At 41.6% G+C, this 22,877-nt stretch overlaps 1 protein-coding gene across 1 annotated transcript; it reads right to left on the bottom strand.

Moving 5' to 3' along the window:
• Positions 1–2,832: 2,832 nt before the first annotated feature.
• LOC113947505 (transmembrane 4 L6 family member 1-like) lies at positions 2,833–18,734 on the bottom strand. Its single transcript, XM_027644151.1, has 6 exons — positions 18,583–18,734; positions 15,386–15,565; positions 12,821–12,886; positions 5,528–5,673; positions 3,973–4,159; positions 2,833–3,454 (listed from the first exon to the last, which is right to left on the bottom strand). The coding sequence occupies exons 2-6, from the start codon at positions 15,554–15,556 to the stop codon at positions 3,434–3,436; spliced, it is 591 nt and encodes a 196-aa protein (XP_027499952.1). The 5' UTR covers positions 15,557–15,565; positions 18,583–18,734; the 3' UTR covers positions 2,833–3,433.
• Between the last annotated feature and the right edge of the window lie 4,143 nt (positions 18,735–22,877).

The raw sequence follows: 22,877 nt of genomic DNA, 5'->3' as shown, positions 1-22,877 counted from the left end.
TTCAAATGCAGAAGACAGGGATAATTTGGTGAGAAAATAACATATTTTTAATCCTTCTATAAGAGCTTGGGTGGTGGAACTGCATGGTAAATAATAAATATCAAAATTAAACACTTTTTTCATTATGTTTGAGTAAGTTTTTGACCATTAATTAAAGATCATAGATATAGAGAAGACAGATTAATAGGTAGAGAGAAAGATCAATAGAGAGAAAAGAGATATAGAAGAATATTATGAATTCCTTAGTTTTACTAAATTCTTCACATGTACAATACATAACAAATTTCAGGGACAAAATTCCTCTTTTTTTAAGGAGATTTCCCTGAAATAACTCTTTTCATTTGGGGAAAAAAAACCCCAACAACTTAAAATCGATAGTAATCCCAATTATAAAGCATGATATCTTATCTGTAGTCAAGCCAACTCTCTGTTCAAATCAAAGTTTTTATTATATTTAGTATTATGTAGATGTTGTATCAGGAACAGTGTGGCCAACAGGTCCAGGGAAGTGATTCTTCCCCTGTACTCAGCGCTGGTGAGGCCATACCTGGAGCACTGTGTCCACTTCTGGGCCCCTCAGTTCAGGAAGGATATTGAGGTGCTGGAGCAGGTCCAGAGAAGAGCAGCGAGGCTGGTGAAGGGACTCGAGCACAAGTCCTATGAGGAGAGGCTGAGGGAGCTGGGGCTGTTTAGCCTGGAGAAGAGGAGGCTCAGGGGAGACCTCATCACTTTCTACAACTCCCTGAAAGGAGGTTGTAGCCAGATGGGGGTTGGTCTCTTCTCCCAGGCAACTATCAGTAAGACAGTAAGGGCATGGTCTTAAGCTGTGCCAGGAGAGGTTTAGGTTAGATATTAGGAAGAAATTCTTTACAGAGAGGATAATCAAGCATTGGAACGGGCTGCTTAGAGAAGTGGTGGACTCTTCCTCCCTGGAGGTTTTTAAGATGAGACTGGATGTGGCACTTAGTGCCATTGTCTAGTAACCATGGCGGTAGTGGATCAAGGGCTGGACTCGATGATCTCAGAGGTCCCTTCCAACCTGGCTGATTCTATGATTTTCTTTTGAAGCCTTGCCCATCAGTAGAGCTTGGGTTTGCAGGTCTCCCTGCAGTGCTTGTCATGAGGAGCTGCCTCTGTTGCAATGTGCTGGCCAACTCCTTGAGAAGGCCCTGATGACACTTCTGAGAGGTCAGGCTTTGATTCACATAAAAGGTGATTTGGGGAGCTGAAATGATTTAATCTAATTTTAGCCCCCTTAGGTATCTTGGTTAAATGAATTTTTAGCATAGAGACAGGCGTTTGCTTTGGTCACCCACACTTCTGTGCTGCTAACTCCATCTGAGATACTTAGGTCTCTAGACAACTGTGAGTGGCTCTCAGGTGTGACAGAGGACATGGGAGAGACACTTGCCACCTGGAGTGGCAATTTAACTCTACTTTCTATGTTATTCCATTTCTCTTCCTCCTGGAGGTACTTTGAAGTCACAAGTCCTTTACGTCGCACAAATCAAGCCAGAAAATAACTTCAGAAGAACAATATTTAATATTTACATATATTAGTGAGGCCAGTGATCACACAGTTGGCAGGACACAGGATGTCTCCAGGAGCACACAGACATAACACTAAATATCTCCAGGGTGGGACAGCTTGGAACAAGCAGATGGCAGCAGTACAGTGCACTTAATTTTCTGTGCTGGAAGTGTGCCAGTGGGTATCTCCCTCTCATGGTGCTGGCACAGCCCAAATTGGCTTTATCAGAGAGGTGAGAGTCAGGGAGTCAAAGCTAAGGGATGAGGGCAGGGACTGTGAAGAGTTCATAGAGCCCCTCTGCTGGTGAAGTAGTCTCTCTCCACCTGACTACATGTGAATATTTCTAGCTGCCTCCTTGACTCTTTTCCTGGTTTGATGTCTCCTTTATGTGGTAGCACTGTCCAGGCTTCACTGCTGACAATGAACATGAGCTTTTTAAGCCACCTAGCAGGCTTGGATGCACCTAGTGATGATTACAAACTTGGACAAGTCTCATACTTTATTTTTTACAGAAAGTGCTTTTAAGTTTTATGGGTCAAATTTCCTGCTTCTAGAGGTAAAACTGCTCCAAAGTACATATGCTCCTCATCTAGGCAACTTCTTCCCCATTTTTGTATAAAGGAGACATTTATATGAAGCATTTTGTATACTACATTGGAGGACAGCACAAACAGTGTGTGTCTGCAATGACTGTGTTCAAATAGCTTACTCCAATGCAGAAATATGACTGAGAAAACACAAATGTCTCTCTTTGAAAATAGGCTCCAAGTACTTTAAATATATTCAGGTTTTCATAGCTGTGTACATATGTTCAGCAAAGATTGATTAAAAGGCTGACTGAGGGAAGACAGTTCATGTCCAAGAATTAACCTTTGAGGAAGTCACTGAAATGATCGATTTTCTGAAATTTCCCAGTCATGGACTTTAGCTCAAGATCAAGGGCTTGTGTGTTATGCAGGTCCTGATTGGGATTACTGTTACTATAATACTAAAACTGATGCAGTTTTGCCTTCAGATTATATCTTTTGGTTATCTTTTGGTTTTTACTAAGCTGAACATAATTGCTACCTTTATCTTTGGTTATCTTTAGCTAGTCAGTTGGTTTGGCTATATGATCTATTCTAGAGCAGCCCTACAGACCTGTGTTGAAGTTAGTGAAATTCCTATGTAGTCTCATGAGGGCAAAATGTTTTTCACCCTTGTGTTAAACCAGACATTTCTAAACTCTTGTTCCAAACCCTGCTGTCTATATTGACCCAAATGCCCCTCAAAGGCTCCCACATCTCTCAGATACTCCTGAAGAAGCTACTGAATGGCACAAGGGGATTTGGCTCCAGGGTGGATAAAGGATGCTGAAAACTGTGTTCTTCAGTTGCCTCTGCAATGTCTCAGAATCTGCTTGATATATTCTCTGCTCATCCTAATTCAAATCTGTGAGTGCCCAGTTAGCAAGTTAATAGGAATGGACAGGTGAGCCACAGTGGGATCTGGAGAGGATGGGACGTTATTTACATCAGCCAGAGAGTGCCTGCTTCATGCAGTTGATAAATATATACATTAACAACAGTTCCATCTCCCACATACACAAGAGGGTAAGTGGTGATCTTTTATCTGAAGATTGTTGTGCTTAATACACAAGTCAGGACCAGGTAGAATAACGTTTTTGCCAGTACCTGAGGTTTAGCAGGTGTAGTTACAGAGATGAAAATGTGGAGTCTCAGATCTAAATGATCTAGCCCTTTTCCACCCTGACATCTTTTATAAAAAATTCGTTTTGCCCCCAAAAACTCCGAACATTTTGTTTTTGGTTTGTTGTTCCCCCACAAATACAGTACAGTGCACTGTCCTTATTGTATGTGAATCAGCAGCTCGGGGCTTGTCCTGGCATTCCCTGTAGGTCATTCACATCCCAGAAATATTTGTCTGTAAGGCAATGAATGAAAGATGATTAATTAATATTGCAGGGGGATATTAGGCTTACTGCAAATATCTTGTACAATGAAAAGAAACAATTAAAAAGAAGCAGTAGTGATAAATGAAACTTGAAAAAGGTTTTCTTCCATTTTGTAAAATAACAATTTAACTGCTGTTGACCAATTTAAAACATATCTACTTTTTGTCACTCTCTTACAGATGCTAGGGAGGGTCATTACACTTTATCAAAAAGGCTTCTTGAATAGGAACACAATCATGCAAGTGAGTATGTCAGTATGTCATACTGCTCTGCTGTTCAGAAATATCTGAAGACCAGGTTATCCCTGACTGCAATGTGATGGAGAGAGAGCAAGTGTGTGTGCAAATAAAATCTGTACTGCCTCAGCTCCCCCGAGGAGCTTGTTCAGGGGCTGTGCACATCTGTCAGCTCATCTACCATTACAGAGCCTGAAAAATAAAATTGGTAGGAATGTAAAGCACTCTGATATCTTCTACTGCATACCAACCTTTCTTCTCCTCATACATGTGCCACATATGAAACCAGTAAGTCCATTGATGACTTGAATAAAACAAAGAATAGCTTCAATCACACCGATGGCCAGGAGAATAGAGAAAAGGACAATATTCCAAAGGATAATGTTTTCAGGTTCTTTGCAAATACTCCATGTTGTCTGGTTGAACAAGTAATTATCTCTGTGTTAGAGAAAAATAATTGGCAAGGTATTAGAAAATAAAAACTGCAGAATGCTTTCTGTGTTTTCTGGCATTACATTTTCTGAGCTTGATTGCACAAAGTGAGTCTCAAATTCTGCTAGTTGGTAAAAGCTGGTGATTCTCTTCAGAATTCCCTTTGCACAGATCGAATTGATAACTAGGGAAGAGAACCACATCTGTACTTTGTTGCATACACAAGAAGCTCCTCTTTGTTCTATGACTGATGTTGCCGTGGGATTTAGGTGCTGAAAAAATCTCCAGAGCAGTTAATTAGGGGTGAGATAAGAAAGGGTTTGTTTGCCAAGGCTAAGATGTTACAAGACGCGCGCGCGTATCTGTGCCCGAGAGGTTACATTTTATAACATCATCCATCCAATCCCAGATGTGTCCACCCTGTGGCCTTTTCTCTGGTCCGCCCCGGGGTCCACCCCCTTAAAATGGGTCTGGGGTGTATTTCGGGACCCTCCATTCATCATCTTCACCATCATCAGAGCACAAAGGGTACATAGCTACCTAATTCTTGACTTCATTCTGTGGTTTAGGCCCAGATATGCTGTTCTGTCAACTGTCTAGGCCTTGCCTTGACAAAAGACTAAGCATTTCTATTGGATTCAGGAGTAGGGCTGATATAGGGAGCATAGAATGGGGTAAGAGGTTTAAGGAATGTGTAAACAAGGGTGCTACAGGGAAAGGGAAAGGGACAAGGGACAAAGAAGGGAAGGGTTTCTGCTTTTAAAACTTACTTATAAAACTTACAAGTCTTACCAATATTAGAAAAATAAAAAAACCATTAGGGGCTTAAGGCATCACTGAATTGTATTAGTTATTTTGTGTTAATAACCAAAGAGAAAGGTCTGTAATGGTTTTAAGATGTGTCTCCATGTTCTCCATTCCTGCTGTGGTATCTCAGCCCATCTCTCGCTCTGACTTGACGAGCATGATTGCCAAGGTTAACTTTAAAGATTCAGAGAAGATTTTTTCTTTGCTTTTCAGAAGTAAGTAGAGCAGGCTCAATTCTTGATGATTTAACAGATTAATGTGGCACAGTAATCAAACATTTCCCTTTGACTCCTATGGGAGTCACAGCTCACCAGCATTTTGAAAGCATGGTACAAATTGCACAAGGGGCCCATGACAAGCACAACAGAAGAAACTCAGACAATTTGCCAAAGGATGATTCCTTGGTCAAAGAGGTGACCAGCTGGAACATGCTATTCAGAAAAATGTGGGTTTAGTCATACACAGGGTGATCCATCAATTAATTTTGGAAAAATTCAAGTTTGCTATAAAAAGGTGGGGGAGAGATCAGGGAAAGCAAAGTTGGAGGAGCCTGTAAGCCATACTCACTTCAGAGTGTCATTCCTGAAAGGGTAGAGGTATTCTCCATCACCTGTGTCACACAGAGGACCCCCAATCAGCCCCAGTGAGGAGATGACCACACAATATGCTCCTCCTGCAAATCCCAGCACAGCCAGGATCACTGACAGCAGCATCTGGAAGGGAAAAGACCTTCAACATTGCATGCACAGAGGTTTGAGTGGTATGGAGAGTGTGGGAAGATGACTGGGGTTAAAAAATTAGAGGAGACTAAGAATTACAAGATAAAATGCAACTGCTACTCAGTGGATGGAACACGGTTGACATGCCCCATGAGAGTTCCCTATACAGCAATAAACACCTGCTATGGGGGATGGAATGGAGCACAGAGCAAAATGGAGATGCTGCGGCCTCCCTCCATAGAAACCCCTGTAGGGAGGGGAGCACAGTGGTACTTTGTAGTTCATAAGACTGTATGGCACTTCTCAACCAAGGGAGACAGATGAAGATGTTCTGCTGCTGAGCAACAACTGTTGAAATCCCACTCCTTAAATGCCAAAATGCGTCCACTTTCCATTAGGCATGAGAAGTGAAGTGAGAGAATTTTACACCAATAAGAAATAAAAGGATTTATGACTCAAGTCACTCAAGCTCTACCTAAATATAAAGAAATAGTATAAAAGTCAGTTGAGAATAAGGGAAAATTGAGGAAGACTCCACCAAAACTTCTGGGACGAGTCAACGTGCTGAACCTGTCTACCCCCCTATAGGGACATCTGTTGGGTAAGAATCATACTTCACGTGCATTAAATACTGATATTAGGATTAGAGCTTGCTTTATAGTGTAGCAGATTGTTTTAAACATGTTTTTGCAGTCAGATACTATCACTGGCAACCCTCAAACCTTATTAACCTGTCACAATTTGTATTAATAAAGAGTGTTATTCCATAAACTGTTAGAGTGAGTCCTTTACAGGTACTAGCAGTTGACAGCAGCAGATAACACACTGTAAGACCCACTGAGGGGTCTCCATGCTGGTGGCTTAGCCCCCTGAAAAGGGCGGTTGAATCACCCTCTGATCCAGTGAATCTGTTCAGTGAAGGGTCCCCTTGTGGGATGCTGACAGACTAGTCAGGTATAAGGGTTTCGGCTTCTCTGGGGCACTGACAAATAAATCACTAAGGGTTGAGAAAATCTCCTCCATTAAGGATTGGGTAAACCCCCCCTTTTCAAATGACAGAGAGCTTACACTGAATGGGAAAAAATGCTCTTTGTTTGTTTCTTACTATGTACTGAAACTACTACTACTACTTTTTCTACTACTATTAATAATAAATTTGTGGGAACAAAAAATAGTTGACTTTTTCTGACTGTTATAGCTATTCTAGATGTTAAAAGACTTCAGACTTCATTTGATTAGCTTTTAAAAGGTGGCAAGCCCAGAGCTTTACTTGTTCAGAGTTTTATACTTGAACTATCAGTTATGAAAAATCTAGTGAGTCTTCTTTCAAAAGCCAGTAAGAAGCCAGTCCTGGCTTGATGTGTTCCATATCATGTGCCTTGGCATTTCCAATTCTTCACCTTTCTTGGCCCTTGCACCAACAGAAACTAGAAAGCAACCACCAAACCAGGTATGAAAGTAACAGAAGATGCATTAATTTTTTTTGCTAATTGATGGAATGCAAAAAAGCCTTTCTTGTTGCTGCTTTCCTTCGTTTTGCAACACCATGACACATGGTAACCGCTGTCGTGTTGAGAAATCTAATTGTGCTGTGTGTGACAACAAACCAGTGGTGACTTTGGATTGTATGTAATGCACCTACATGTTTTGCATCACCCACTCCCACATGGAGGAAAGGAAACATTACCTTTCCTCCATTTTGGGGTAGTTTTCTGTTAGTGGATGGGATACATCTGGTTGCTGTTTGTATATAGAAACAAGAATACTAGGAGCTGCTACTGGTGTTTAGTCTGGGACAGGCTTTCCACTAGTCTTGCTAAGAGTCACTGCTTGTTGTTGTTCACAACACTGCCAAGAAGAAGAAAAAAATCTGGAGCAGACTGATAGAGCCAGGGGAAGACCTGGAGCAGGGACAAGGCAGCAAGCCGGCCTGGGAGTCAGGATAGAGACATGGCTGAGGAAGCACACAGGAAATACTTTCATCCATGACTTGTGTTTGAAGCCAAAAATACCTCAGGTCGCATTTCCCTGTTGCCAGCAAATACCAGTGAAACCTAACAGTCCAGAAGGCAGGTAGAAACCTTCTCCTGGAACCAGTTGCTCCACAGATCTCTGCATTACATAGTCAAATGAAAATGCCCACCATCCATGTTGCAGATTTGTGACATAGTCTTGAAAAACTATTCACTGTCCAAACATGCTGGTGAATGCAGTTTCCAACTTGCCAGCTGATGACATTACTGCTTTCTGTAGAACCTTGCATGATGCTGGTGTGTGAATTGACTCATTTTGTGTGTCGTTTTGGCTCTAAAGCAATCCTTGAATTAGAAGTTGCTGAGATTTCATAATAATAACGGATTAATAACTTTTTTTTTTTGCAATGCTGGATACTCTTTTTTGTCTTTATCTTCATATTGGCTGAGTTGGCTCTTAGCAGAGCTTCATTGTCAGCAAAATGTGGGTAATTTAGCATACTGTCCCAGACCAAAGGAGTGCCTGGGTTTCAGCTGATGCACTGTCTCTCACACTAAGATCACCAACCATGCCTTGTGGTGAAGGTGAGTGACTGATACTCCGTTTGAAACTCCTACCTATGTTGAATCACTTTTCTCATTTACTTTAACTGTGCATTCTGGTTGAAGGATCTTAATAATGCTAACAATTCATTTTAGCACAGTATAGCAGTATGGGGCATCTCAAACATAATTATGAGAGAAAAAGTCAAATGGTCTTTTGCTATTACTGTGTTTTATGATAGTAGTTAGTACTAGTAATACTTGTCAATGCTATCTTCGATGACTGTTCTCTGTCACATGATTTTATCATTTGAAATCTGTCGACTGTATGACTAGCCTCGAGCCAACTATTTCCCTTACTGTGTATAAGATCATATAGACAAAGGCATTAATTGTCACCAAAAGGGGAGTCTGAGGTTACTGCAGCTGTTAGATTGGCTCTCTTGACATTTTCTAGACATGTAGTAGCATTTTCCAGTTATATGTACTGTTCTGGACACTTTTCTGAAGGCTCGCCTCATAATCTGTAGAAATCCAAGAATTTTATTAACTAACATGATCTCAAATTTTCAGTATTTTCCCTACTTTTACTTTTCATTGACTTCCATCAACGCTGCCTCCGTACAATCCTAAACATCCACTGGTCAGATTATGTGACCAATACATCTGTTCTAGAACAAGCAGCAGTCACAAGCATTGAGGCCATGTTGCTGAGAACACAACTGCATTGGGCAGGGCACGTCACAAGGATGAAGGACCACCGCCTCCCTAAGATCTTGCTTTATGGTGAACTTGCCACCGGCTGCCGCATGAGAGGAGCCCCGAAGAAAAGATACAAGGACTCCCTGAAAAAACATCTCAGCCTTGGCCTTATTGATCACCATAACTGGTCTACTCTGGCCTCAAATAGGGAGGCCTGGAGACACACCATCTATAACACTGCTGCTTCCTTTGAGAACGCACGCAAGATCACTATCGAGGAGAAAAGACAATGCAGAAAGAATCGTGCCTTGCGGAATGCACCACCTAAGGAGTCTTTCTGCTGTGCCTTTTGCAATCAGATATGTCTGGCACGTATTGGCCTCATAAGCCACAAGCGTGCTTGTAACAAACGTGGATAGAGCCTTCCTAAGTCTTTGTTCGCGAAGCCCAGCCATGAATGAATGAACTTTTCATTGAAATTTTTATTTCCTCATTTGTGTCCTTGGTTGCAACACAAGGTGTAAACTGGTATGCTTGAGTTTGTTGAAATTAGTTTCCTGTGGTGTTGACCTGTTCTCTACTTCTCACAAAGGTTTTGCTTCTCTTTTTGCTGATTTTCTTTTAATGTTTTCCCTGCTTTATTCTTCACACAATTGGATTGCCCCTGGTGAGATGATGAAGACTTTTAGCATTTGTTCTCTGAGAATTTGCATCAACTGCTTTGGTGAAGTTACCAAGTTCCTCCTGTCCTAGCTTGTGTTGCTCTTTATTGCCCTGGTTCTTGTTTCATGCACATTTCTTTCTTCTCTGTTTCTTTCTCTGTAGGTGTGGAGTGTTTTTTTGGTTTTTTTTTTTGGTTGGTTGGTTGGGTGGGTTTTTTTCTGGAGTTGTTGTGCTCTCTGGTTATCCAGATATCTTTGCTTTTCTAGGTCTGTTTTTCTGGAAAGCTGCTATGGCTATTCTTGTTCTACTGGTAATTCTTAAGGAAGGCTTAGAGAGAAATACTGGAGTATGTATGCTGATGCAATGAGAGAAGCTGTATTTTGGGTGGGCCTTTTTTCCTCATCATGCTAGTGCAGTGGATGCTTTTAGATGTGCATATACTAAGCTGAAAAACAAGGAAGCTTTCTAAATCTATCACTTTTCAAAATCATTACTCCATAATGCAAGGACAAGAAGCCATTTATGCATGTCTGAAAATAATAATTTAAATTGTATTAATGAAAAAACTTGATGCAGCACATAATCACTGTCAACTGAAGAACTCAGTAAGGTGACTAAAAAGTATGAGAAATATAGTAATTATTGTAGATAGTTTGGCAATGTGTAAAGTCTTTGATGAAGTCTGAAACTATTAAACCAGAAATTGCACAAAATGCAATAGGATAGAGTCCCTTCCCTGAGAAAAAATGTTATGTTCTGATTGAATGATAATTCTGATCAATAATAGTGCTTTAACCTTTTTTTTTCCTTGTGTAAACCAATGCTGAGTATTCAGTGTAGATTGTCATTTTATACCTAAGATCTCCAAAGCAGAAAGGTACCCAAACTAGCCTTTGATTTACTGATGCTCCTGAGTAGCTCCAGTGAGGGCTATTTCCCTGGCAGTAGGTGGAAACTAGTGGACAAGAGCTGGGCACCCATTATCAGGTCCACCCAGACCTACCTCACAAGGACTTCTGGTACTTTGGGAAATTGCTGCCTTTATGAATGTTTGAATGGATTCCAGGGATCCTTTGCTCTCCAGAGCCTTACACCATCCCCTGCCTTGGATATCCAGCCTGTATGTTCAGGACATCTAAGCAACCCTCCTGTGGATGTCTCTGCATTTTCTTCCACTATCCCCAAAGCAAATTTTCCTGGAGCTTCCTTCTGTTGAAGAAGCATATCATTGGCCTTCAGATCTCCCTGCAATACTCACTTGTTTTTGCATGCTTGGAAATCACTCTTCCCCTTGAGCTGTGCAGGGGAAACTGTTGTTTTTAATGCCATTCATAGCCACTCACTCTTTGCTCATGTCCCCTTCTCATCTCTACTTTGAACCACATTCTGTTTAAAACATAGGGTGTAGACCTTCACCCTTTTCACCTCACAGAGGTGTGTGACTCCCGTAGTCCCAGAAAACAACATTTTAATTGATATACTGTCCTCACTGAGCCTATTCCCTAGTTTGCTCTGGATAGCTTCATCACCTGGCCATTAGCTAGCTCTCTTCATATGAATATTTACCACTTTGTAATAAGGGTTAGTGGGTATGGTGATATTTCTTTGAAGGTTGGTCTGAATGATCTTGAAGATCTTTTCCAACCATAAAGATTCAATGATTCTCCCGATTCTATAAAATATCATCGTGCATACTGAAACTACTTTGTCAACATCTATTGTATTCTCTGTAAGTGAAAACAAAAAAGAGGAGGAACAGCTTGTAGGTTACTGATCAGTGATGGGAAGGTGCAGACGGTATATCTGGCATTCATATACTGCTGCTAGGAATGTCTCAGACTGTGAAAGGGTGGTGGAGGGGAATGGAGGATAGTGGGAGGTCTGTGGATGTGGGCTACTGAATGACACTGTGCTGACAGCCTTTATTGTTGAGCTGGGGAGTGAACCCAGCCAATCTGGGAAAGTTCGACTCTTGGCTCTGTAATATTTAGTGTTGGAATGAAGGATGGGGAAGGAACACCTAAGATGTGTGAACTCAACCCAGTTCAGCTGGATTTCCCCTCATAACTCACGACATTCAGTAGAGTGGGAGAACCACCACAGTATGGCTCTTTTTCACCACTGCTTTCTACATCACACAAGGTCAGGTGAAGCAGCTGGCTCAGGCACTGGGTTCAGGGTGTTTGGGCTCACACCCCAGCTCTGCAACTGGCCTGCTTGGCCATCATTAGCATTCTATCTGTGCCTGTGACATTTGGTAAAATCAATGTAATGGCATGTCCCTTGGGACGTACTTGCTTACATCCTAATGAAGAATGCTATTTTGGTATTATGAATAATGAATTAATTTAAGTAAAGCATCTTGAAGAGGTAAAGGTCTTCTCATGGATCAAACTAAATATTAGTTGAAGACTAGAGAAGATACATGCATTATTGTATAGAATTCCAGGTTGCTTCTGGGAAGGATACAGACTAAAAAAATATTTCTGTGTCAGTTTATTCTTGCCAATCACGATAGCCATACAGAAGTCTGTGCTCAGGGCTTGAGAAATAATGGAGATGTCTGTATAGTGTGTTGCTTTATAATATCCTTAATTATTAAGGAAAAAAGTCTTTCTAATTGTTCTTTAGATGACAGCCTAAATTGCATTTGCATGTTTCATGTGCATAACATTTGGGCAAATACAGGCTACTAGTCAAAACTGTGGGAAGCAGTGTGGGCTCCTTAGGGCCAGATGCAGCAGCTCAGGTTTTTAGCATGGACCTGCCAATAGGGGACCTATCTACCCCTACAGAGGAAAGCAGGAATGAACCTGTGGAAAAACAAATTGCCATGGAAGGGTATGGAGGAAACAGGGCCTGGTGGAAGCAGAAGGGATAGGTAGCTGTCTCAGCCTTTAGTATTGAGCAGGGGAAGCTGGAGACACATTTTACTTTATGTAAAGTAAAGCCACGCTTTACTTTACTTTATGTGTAGTACCCCTCTGCCCTCATCTTTGTGCCTTAGTGCTCCAATGTCATCCCTGGCTGATTTCCCTTATACCAGCATCTGCAATACTGTAACACTCTTGTTGGCTAACTGAGCTCTCAGCCCCAGCCCAGGGACGCTGTAGATCAAGCTCCCCTTCTGTGTTTCCCTGACATGGCTGTTGATGGTGGCATGATGGTTTGTGACTGCACATTTCCACCTGCTGAGCAGCCATTTAGGAGCTATTGCACAAACTCTATAGTGCCATTTCAACACATAAATATCCACTTACCCCACATCTGTTAGCGCAACATCCTGCTCCTCCTGCTCCCAGCATCATGAATGCCGGCAAAATAACCTGTGAGAAAAGCACAAACTGAATTGGTGTGCAGCACTTTTGCGGGGATGGTTTTTAAATTCTGGGAGCTGGGGCATCATGTTCCTCAAATGCAAACCACCTTCCATCTCTTCTCTGTGAGTTACACCTGCTTAGATGTTGGTGCTGCTGAAGCGTTATTTTGAAATAAGTGTGGGATTACAGCTAGAGCTGTCTGGCAAGTAGCTGGTACATTAATTCTGGTTGCTGAAGCTATACTGCTTCTTTTCAGCAGGGTATTGCTGGTTTGTTTTTTTTTAATTTATGTGTGCAATGTGAATATCTCTGTTAGACTGTGTAGGACAGGGTTATGAAAACCTGCTTAGATTTGCAGGCCCCCAAATATTTTTCAAAGGATTTATTCTCCATTGCCTTTTATGCACACCCCAGAGGCAACCTACAGCACCTGCAGTGGTGGCTGGACCACAGCTGGAAGCCTGAAGAAGTAGAGTATTGAGGATAAAAAGGTGTTCCTCTTCCTGGAAAGAAGTCATCTCTTAAACAATCACAAGTGGACCTCAAGGCAGCATCAGCCCCAGTGTGCTACTGTCTGGCACTCAGAAGAAGAGTTAATTAACTCTGCCCATCAAGCCAACACTTCCTTTCCTCCAGGGTTGTCTTTCTTTCGAGGTTTTCCATCTAAGCTGCAAACACCTTTTTGTCATCTATTAGCCTGGCTCAGGATGAAGGGTTTGCTTGGTAGCTTTCTTTTTATGCAGTGCCTGATTTTAAGCACTGACCTTTTGACATGGGAATGAGAACTTGCTAGATTTGGCTGTTGTCAGTAAAACAAGAGCTGTGCATGAGCCATGGCTCAGTCAGGCACTTCCCAGTGTTGCACATAAGCTTTCCCTGAGGAGAGATGTTACAATGACACATAGAGCCTCTCTTTACACCCTAAATGTCTGAAATAAGGAAACAGAGAGGTGCATGGGGTATTGCAGCCTCATCTGTAGAGCCAGGATATGGACCAGACTCCAGACATGGGACATTCTTCCCCCTGTTTAACTCTTTAGGAGGCCCAGAAGTCAATCCTCAATTTTCCATGTTTCCAGCACCTAGAAAACAGAGCTGATAACAGTGCTTTCTTTACCCTTTTCTTCACCTGTGGGCATTTCTCATGCTGTTTTCTGGAAAACCTGTACACCTAACAGCATTGCTTGTGGATCAATAATTACTCCTAATGCTGTGTTTTGAAGCTGAATGCAAATTTTTCCTCTTCTCTTACTTGCTGTTCTCATTTTTGATGTATGTGGTGCTGGCCACAGGCAAGTCTGTGTGGAAGCCTTAAAAGAGAGCTCATTTTCAATGAGCCAGTGATGCTCTTATGTCTAACATCTGCCTTTTCTTTCATTGAACGCCAATGACTCCTGGGCTTGCAGTGATATGAATTTTCCACAGGTCTCTCATGTAGTTCCACTTCTTCCTTTTACAGACTCATGCTTACGTTCAAGCTCAGCATGAGTAATAGGCCCAAGCAGTAGCTGGAAGAAGAAGCAGGCAAGCTGCTAGTAGAGAACAATTTATTGAATGATCATATACCATGTCTCTGCTTTGGGATATATGAGTCTGAACCACATCCACTGCAGGTTTTCCATAGACTTAAGTGGCAGCTGCATCATAGCCTGACTGTGAATGAGATTTGCTTTATTTCTAAGTCAATTCTTAAACGTTCATTTTTTTTTTTTGGCATGCAGGTAGTTAGCTCTGTGCCAGTTTACCATTTGCCTAGGCTGCATAGCAGCTAGTATACTGGTCATATGTACAGTACTCTCTCAGCTTTTTAACTGCACTTGGGTAGATAATTGGAAGAGCACAAAGGGAGCAGGTTTTCTGATGAACTGGAAAGATAACTATTCCCCAATATGTTCCCTTCCAGCCATGGATATTCATGTAAAAGAAATCTTTCCTGGAATGGAGAATTAGTTATAGAAGAGCACATTCAAACCAGATCAAACCCAAGAAGATGTAGGTGGGAGTGTGAGAACATGAGGCATTCAGGGTTTAAGGCATTTGCAGCTCCCCATTTGTGGAGTGTTAGTTGAGTTTTGAACTAACACCTACTGAAATGTTTCATTTTTGCCCTTCAAGTTTTTGAGAATTATGTGTGCATAAAATTAGTTAAAGGAATAACGAGGCGGTGCAGACAACAGTGACCTCCAGCTAATCTTAGGACCTCAGCTTTGCTTTGACTCATGGAGAATGAACACCCATGTAACCCTCCTCAGAGTGAGCAGTCAGTCTTAGAGCTTCCTTCTGTCTTGGAGTCCTGTTATGTATTCCAGGAATACCTTCATTAGCCACTTTTTTGTCCTAAATAAATTTCCTCAGTCACGTTACCCAGCTTCCCAGTTAAGCTGTTCATAAGTTTATGCAAAACACATTTCCATAACTTTTTCTGTTAATGGAGGTTTTCTTGGCCCTGAATTTAAAAGAAAACAGAACAAAACCCCTAAGAAACATTAGAAACACCTCTCTTACCAGTATCCCAGCTCCTAGAATGCCATGGAAATACCAGACCAGATCGGTTATCTCGCTGAGCTGCAGAACTTGTCCGTTGGGGAAGTACAGGAGAATGTTGGAGATGATGGCACATGTTGCCAGTGGGAACAGGGTAATCCCAATGCACTTCGAACACTTCCCCGTGCACATGGCAGCTCTCTGCTCAGGAAAGACACAGGGAGGTTTGGGTTACTGCAGCGCAGGTAACACAGGATTTCAGCAGTTTTTTTCTTAAACAAAGAATCTTTAAAGAAGAATCAGTTTTGAAGAAAGAAATATTCCAGGTAAAACTTACACAGATAATCCTATTCTACAGACCCTGTTCCCTTCAGTGACTTTATTTAAAATTGAATTACTCAAAACTGGAATGTTTAATTTGATTCATTTAAAATTATAGGACTAAACCTGTGTTGCTATGAAATTAACATAGAGTTTCATTTTAATTGTTAATGCACAATTGTCTGTCCATTGGGAACATAAGTAACAAACCCATGACCACACAAACAGATACCCTGGCTGGCAGTCTTCATGGTGGGGCTAAGGCCTTGAGTGGAAGGGGAGATGGATGTACTGGGTTGTCTGGGACCACTGTCTTGGGAAGCTGGTTTGAAATATCTTGTACTGAAGGTCTAGAAGAGCAGGAAATGGCTACCAAGAATGCCATAGGCATGTACAACCCTGCCTTGGCGCTTTGGAAAACGGGGAAGCCTCACTGGAACCCCTACCAGCTGCATTTCCACTATTTCAGTCAAAAATACACTGTCAGCAAAAATTGGTGAAATGTTCATTACTGTTTTCTGTGACATTCTTATTCTGCAGTTAAGAGTAGATAAGACTGTGGGTTGTGGGCTTGTTTGGCATCCATGCTAAAATACCTGACAAACTATAAGCCTGTCTGATCCTGTGGCTATTTGCTAAGGACAGGTCAAAAAGCCATCCCACCTCATTTTCAGAGATCTGCCATAACATATAAAACAACTGCTTATACTTCACAGCATTCGGGTTCTTATTTTAAAATAAAAGAATCAACATAAATGAAGTACTAGTAGAAAGAGATCTCTGCAGGTCTCCAGTCCAACCTTCTGCTAAAAGCAGGACTATCAACAGCGCCAGGTCACTGTGTCAGCCTTGGCTTTATGTAGCTGAGCTTTGAAAACCCCCAAGGATGGAACCACAACCACCTCTCTGGGTGACCTGTTGCCAGGCTGACCCATCCTCTTGGTGAAAAATGTTTTCTCGTGTCCAGCCTGAATCTCTCAATCTGTAAATGGGGCTATTGCTCCTCATTACATCCTCTCCCACCACTCCACCACCTCTGTCACCCCCAAGTTTGTTGTAGGCTGCTATTAGATCCCTCTTCACCAAAGTCTACAATCTCAGCTCATTCTGTACACATGTTGTGATCTATAGCCAAGGAGAAAAGACTGATCAGTACAAAAGTGGATTCACAGATATTTCTCCATGTCAGCTTGGAAATTTCAAACCACTGAGGCAGAGATTATTAACTTTCACATGGCCATGAACTTTGTGACACAAACGGATCACAAGTTCTTCATGATGTTTTATCATAGCTTCACTCCAGCTCAAGGCTTTCAAATGCATAAAGGTATAAAATATGCACGAAAATACAAAATACCAATCTGTGGGTTTCTTTCCTCAGAAAGAACTGACAGTTTACAATGAAGAGGGCTTTGCTCTCCTGTGAGCAAGTTACCAAATGCAAGAGAAGGAAAAGGATCTGGTCACACTCCATTGCAGTACACACACCTGTAGCCAAGCACGCGCAGATTCCTACGCTTGCTACGTGCAAATGGTTATTGTAATAACTGAGACAGTAAACACGAAATGTCCCTCAATTTGGTCATATGCAGTGGCTAATCCTTAAAGTTTTATAACAAAGGTTGGTGTTGAGAAGGTATTAAGCAGGCTAGGAGCACAGAAATCAGTCCAGTTTGGGTTCCCAAGCAAAAAAAGGCCCAGGTGAAAGGTAATATGAAGATGTTTGAGAAAGACAGAGGCAGACTAAAACAGACTTTGCTGACAAAACAGAGACAGCAAAGAGGTAAGGTAAGGCGTGAGGACAGACAATGTCCTCAGATCTCTGTAACTGAAAAGGAAAACAGAAAGACTTTATCAGGTGCCATATATTGCTGTGAGGCAGCTGTGACTGCCAGAGACTTCTGAGTTTGCATTTTTATAGCAAACAATTTGCATCATTCTCTGCTGCTGTGAGTTCAATAAGAGAACTGTGCTTCCCTGCCTTTTCTTCTGAGCACTTTGCAATCCTGTTGTACTTTTTAATCTAGCTTTAAAACAAGTTAACTGGAATTAAACTATTCCAGAGGGGAAGATTTTTAACAGAGATACTTCTTTGTTTATGGTCATTACCTATTGTTTATATAGTGCTCAAAATTTGACAAGGCATTTTGCAAGCCTCTGGAAAAAGCCCCAGCTCAAAGAGGTAAAAATCTAAACAGAAAACCAATGTGCAAGTGAAAGATGAAGTGGGGAAGGAGTGAAGGGACATGGGAAAAATACTGGATATTTCACCTCTCTTTGAAATAACTAATGTGTAGATTATTTTCTACATTGACTTTTGCCTGTCTGTTTTCCCATCTCATTCCAGCTTTAGCTTTTCCATATGTTTTCCCAGCCTCACGTACTTCCCCTCCCCAGAGAGAAGCAAACAAGCACAGGCATTGCCTGGCCTCTTACGAAAGCTAAGTCTTGTAGCTGAGTTATAAATCCTTTTCTGCACCTTTCATACAACATTGGAGGGCCCAATTGTCATCCAGTGCAAAGCAACATGACGCTGCTTTGACTGGAAGAATAGGGGGCAAGAGCCTGTTCTCTCTGACCTATCTCAGTACCACTTCAAACTGCAGGGAGAACTTATCTAAACAACAATCACCAGGTGTAGCGAGAGCCTCTGCCACCAAAATCAATGCCACTTTGCTACCTGTGCACAACAGAGGATCTGACTGTGTTATTACAGTTTAGGAAAACACTCTGGACTGCCAGAAGCACTTAAAAAACATTATTAATTCACCAAACAAAAGCACATTCTGCAGCTTCGTTAAGCAAGGTGGCTAGAGCAAGCTTCTAATTTTTAATGAGAGTTGTAGAAAGTTTTGCTTTTTAATGCTAAGGAAAGTACTGTAAATACTTTTGGTTACCTTCTAGACAGAGCTAAGATGGCCTCAAGGCTCCAGAGTTCCCCTCAGCTGGCTTCAGGCTTTCCAGCTCCTCTCTCCTGGAGTGTGGCGGTCTGAGGGAGGCTCAGAGATGTTTTTGGGTGACGGCCTCTATTAAACAAATAGCTGTTTCTCTTTGGAGAATGAGGAAATACCCCAAGTTTTCCCTGGTTGGCCAGCACAAGGTTGGCGTGTCACCCAGGGTTATTGATTATTTTGAGGGCAGTGTTCCAGTGGTCAATGCCTCAGCCCTCAGGACATGCAGATCAGAACAGTGGAGACCTTTTTACAGCTGCAGCCGTTTCAGCCATGTGCAGTTTGGGAGAAGAGGAAAAGCAGGAAATAGCAGAGAAACAATGGGTACTTGGCAGAAAATGTGATTGAAGCACAAGGTGGTGGCCCAGCAAAGTCTGGCCACTGGTGTGTTGTTGTCTTCTGCATGACAGGTTGTGGCTGTTAAAATTCAGTACTGGTTGTGCACCAAAGGATGCTGCTGGGAGAGCTAGATGAGGAGAGTGGAGATGGGAAGGGAAGGAAAGAAAATTCACTACAAGCCAGGAGAAAAAATAGGAAGAAGGACAGAAAGGCTGGAGAGAAGGGAGAGATGTAACAAAAGGGGGAAGCAAGCAAACAAAAAACCCACACTATTCCAAGGAGGAGAGAGTGGGAATATGGAAGGGAAACGGAATTTTGCTTTGGCAGAAGAAGAAAGGTACAGAGACACTAGACATGGGGCAAGAAATGTAAAACACAATAAAGTATTAAAAAACATTAAAAATAAACTGAGAGAAGACTCATACCTAGGAAAAAGGGAGTTTCTTTTGTAGAAAATGTGATAATAATAACCACTAAAATACATCCAAACGCTAAAACATATAAACATATATGTTACTTAGTAGGTCAGATTTGGCCCAATCATGCTGAGAATATGCTCAGATCCCTCTCTTCCACTGGAAATATCTGCTCTCTGACAAGGCCCTCCTGTTGCCTTGTTTTCAACATTCAGATGGAAGGATGACATGATCACAAAAACATCTGTGAAAGGGACATGTGAGTGAAAGCAAAGATGCAAAAAATTTCACTCTCTACTCTGCTATCTCTCACCTTCATCCTCTAAATCCTCTCTGAAAGATTGTTCTAAGGTGGAATCCATCTCCTGTGACTTTGAGTGTCCATGAGGTAGCCGTCACCCTAAGCTGCATTTATTCTTACTGAGAGAAACAGACAAGTCCAAGGAAAAGAATCATGAGATATCCCGTAGGAGTAGGGCTACAGTAAGTCATTAATGATGAAATAATCTCACCACTTTTTCAGATCTAGATGTCAGAATCTGTGGTCAGATGAATTGCGTCTATGAGGACTACCAGCATGGCAGGGTGACTGCAAAACACAGAGACTTCAGTCCCCGGATTGCATTTTTAATATAAATAATAATATAAAATAATATTAAATAAGGTTGTCTTCATCACTGACTCACAGTCAGTGAAAATCTCTATTGATCTCAGAGTGGTGTCAGGTAAAGAACCTTCATTACAATACAGAGGGCAACAAGGAGGAAAACAGAGCAAACTCACTGAATCCAATGCCCCAAACTTCAACTGACATCAGCAGCAACAGCCTTTCACCATGATTTTTGGGGTGGTACTTTGACCCCAAGGTAAAGGAACAAAGTAAGTCTCAGACAATCTTCCAACAGAACAAAGGTGCAAGGCCTAATACCATTTAAAGCAGTTAAAGAATTAAATTTAGAACAACTTGAAGACCATCAGCAATTCGCACTGACAGCTGGGACAGCCGGGGGGATCTGCCAGTTTATGTAGATGGTTAAGAAGCAGGTAAGGAAATTTCATAATGATACTCAAGACGAGTCCTCTCCCTAAATTTCATATCCTGGTTGCTTGGAGTTTTTATACAGTCCTACTCTGCAATATCTCTAAGGCAACACCTTTCCCATCCTTATATACCTTATACCCTCAGTTAGCCTCAGCATCCTTGATTTTGATTCTGGTTTTGCCTGGTTCATAGCCCTCCAGGGTAATGTGCAAACCTCACCTTTGCAGTTTCTCACCTATACTATGTCCCCAGCACTACACATTTTTTTTACTGACCTTTTTAATTTTCTTCTCTGCACTTTCCAAAGCTTCTTCCTACTATGTAGATTTTAAACTGTTTGGGGCAAGTTTAGTGTTTTCGTCTATATTTGTTCAACATTTTGCACTCAGGGGCTTAACCAAAGATGAGTACTTCTAGCCGTTAGAGAAAAAATGAAATACTAGTAAGATATTTTAAACACAATACTCTTACTGCTTCAAGAATATATTTAGATTTTCTGATTATTGAGTAATATCTATATTCAGACTATGATGAGATCTGAACTAAATACTGCTCATTGTGAGATACAGAAGGAATGCCAAAAAGAACATAATAAAAATATGTCTTAGCACCAGACGGCCTCATTCCCACCTGTTTTTCTGAAGTGACAGACTCATCCAAAAGAAATTGAAGAAAGCAAGCCCTAAAACACCTAGAAACATCGAACTTTGTGAAATGTTTAGTGGCTAAGCTGGGTGTGTACAATTTTGTACATCTATTTTTCCCCCTGCAGTATTGGCTTTTAAAGGCAATGAAAGCATTTTGTGTTCCACTGATCAATGCCTCCTGATTATATTGACTTACTGTACAGCAGCTCTGGTCCTCCTTTTATTTCTACCCTTTTAGCCATAAACTCTTTATTAATTTTCCAATTACAAGTAGTAGCATGGGTACTGAGAGAAGAACTGTAAATATGTGAAAAATCCTGTTCATTATGCTAGAAATGAAAACCATTCCAGCCCCACCATTTCCCTGGGTGGTACAACGTGACAGCTAGAAACTGAAGAATTATAGCCCTGTGCAGGTTTTTGAAGGGCATATCTGACTGCCCACTTACTCTATTAATAGATCTGCCCCATTTGGAGTGTAGCTGCTGCACACTAAGGAAAAATGCCCTTTTTGCTGTTGATACACTGTGGAAAAAGGAACCAGGCAGCTCTGCTCTCATCTATTCTCATCTTACATGACTCCTCTGAAGTCAAAGCTTTACTCCAATACACAGTGACACTCCACTCAATTTAATTTATTACACTTTGACACCATGACACAAATTATCTCTTGCTGCTGTTTCCTATGACACTTTGCTATTAATGTTCCCTTCCTTCAACTGAGAGAAAGGGAGGTTGATTTTTCTGAGGAAGAATCAGGAATCAAACTGCTCTTAAGAAGCTTTTTCCAAGAAGAACTGGCTCTGCGAATGTTCATGAGTTTGAGCACTGCAGGTCACCTAGGCCAGAGCCCCAGCAGGTACCCAGGTTAACATGCCTGCCTGTATCCAGGAGCAGGCAAATGCTCTGTTAAGGTAGAAACGGCAAGATGGAAATGGTACTACCAACGTTATTCAGGTTTTCTTTTTTCTGGAGTATCCCAGACCCACATGACCCAGGCAACAATGAGCTAATTGCATGGCAAGAACATCAAGGAAGCTGAGGAGCAGCTCAATGGAAAAAAGCTCAGTTTGGATCAGATCAGAGATAGCTAGAAAAAATAACATTTAATAATTGAGTTGTGCAAGTTATGGTGCTTATATTAAGAATATATATGAATATGAAGGGGTGGAATGGAAGTTAGACTGGACAAAGTTTGAAATAGGTTCTCCTCACTCTTTGAGAATATATTGACTGCATGGTACTGTAATGCACTGGAGGTCCTAAGACACAGCATTTGCTGGACGTGCACTTCACAGCAACAACAGCTTAAATGTCATATGAATGGATCTTTCTTTCTCTTCTGTTTTACCTAATTTTCCTTTTTTTCCCTTTCTTTCTTTTCACTTGTCTCTCCTTTTATGCATAATCCCCTTTCCTACCTACTTAGACTCTTTCCGATCCCTGAGATGACATCCTGCTAAGCATAGGTTTCCCCTTTCAGTGGTAGCACACACATCATTGCCTCTGGGGACACTAGAGTCACTGTCAAGGGACCCTTTGGGAACAAACCCCATGGTTATCAGTGACTCTGTGAGTCCAGGGCAGCCTAAGGTTGCACAGAGTATCCTCTACACCTTCTGGAGTGAGGGGGAATGGTCCTGAGACAACACCCAGTGAGCTCTACCCGTCCACCGAAGTATTACCCACTGCTTGCTTGTGTGTATTTTGTTCATCTGATTTATTGCAAAGCTCATTTTATTTAATTACCTGAGTGGTTTGTCCAGGGACAGCACTGTGCCAATCCCAATGTTTTCT

Source organism: Corapipo altera, unplaced genomic scaffold, assembly GCF_003945725.1.
Source record: "Corapipo altera isolate COAL_440 unplaced genomic scaffold, ASM394572v1 0, whole genome shotgun sequence".
Classification (NCBI taxonomy): Eukaryota; Metazoa; Chordata; class Aves; order Passeriformes; family Pipridae; genus Corapipo; species Corapipo altera.
Note: the sequence above shows the minus strand (reverse complement) of the source record. Positions and strands in the feature narration are given on the sequence as shown.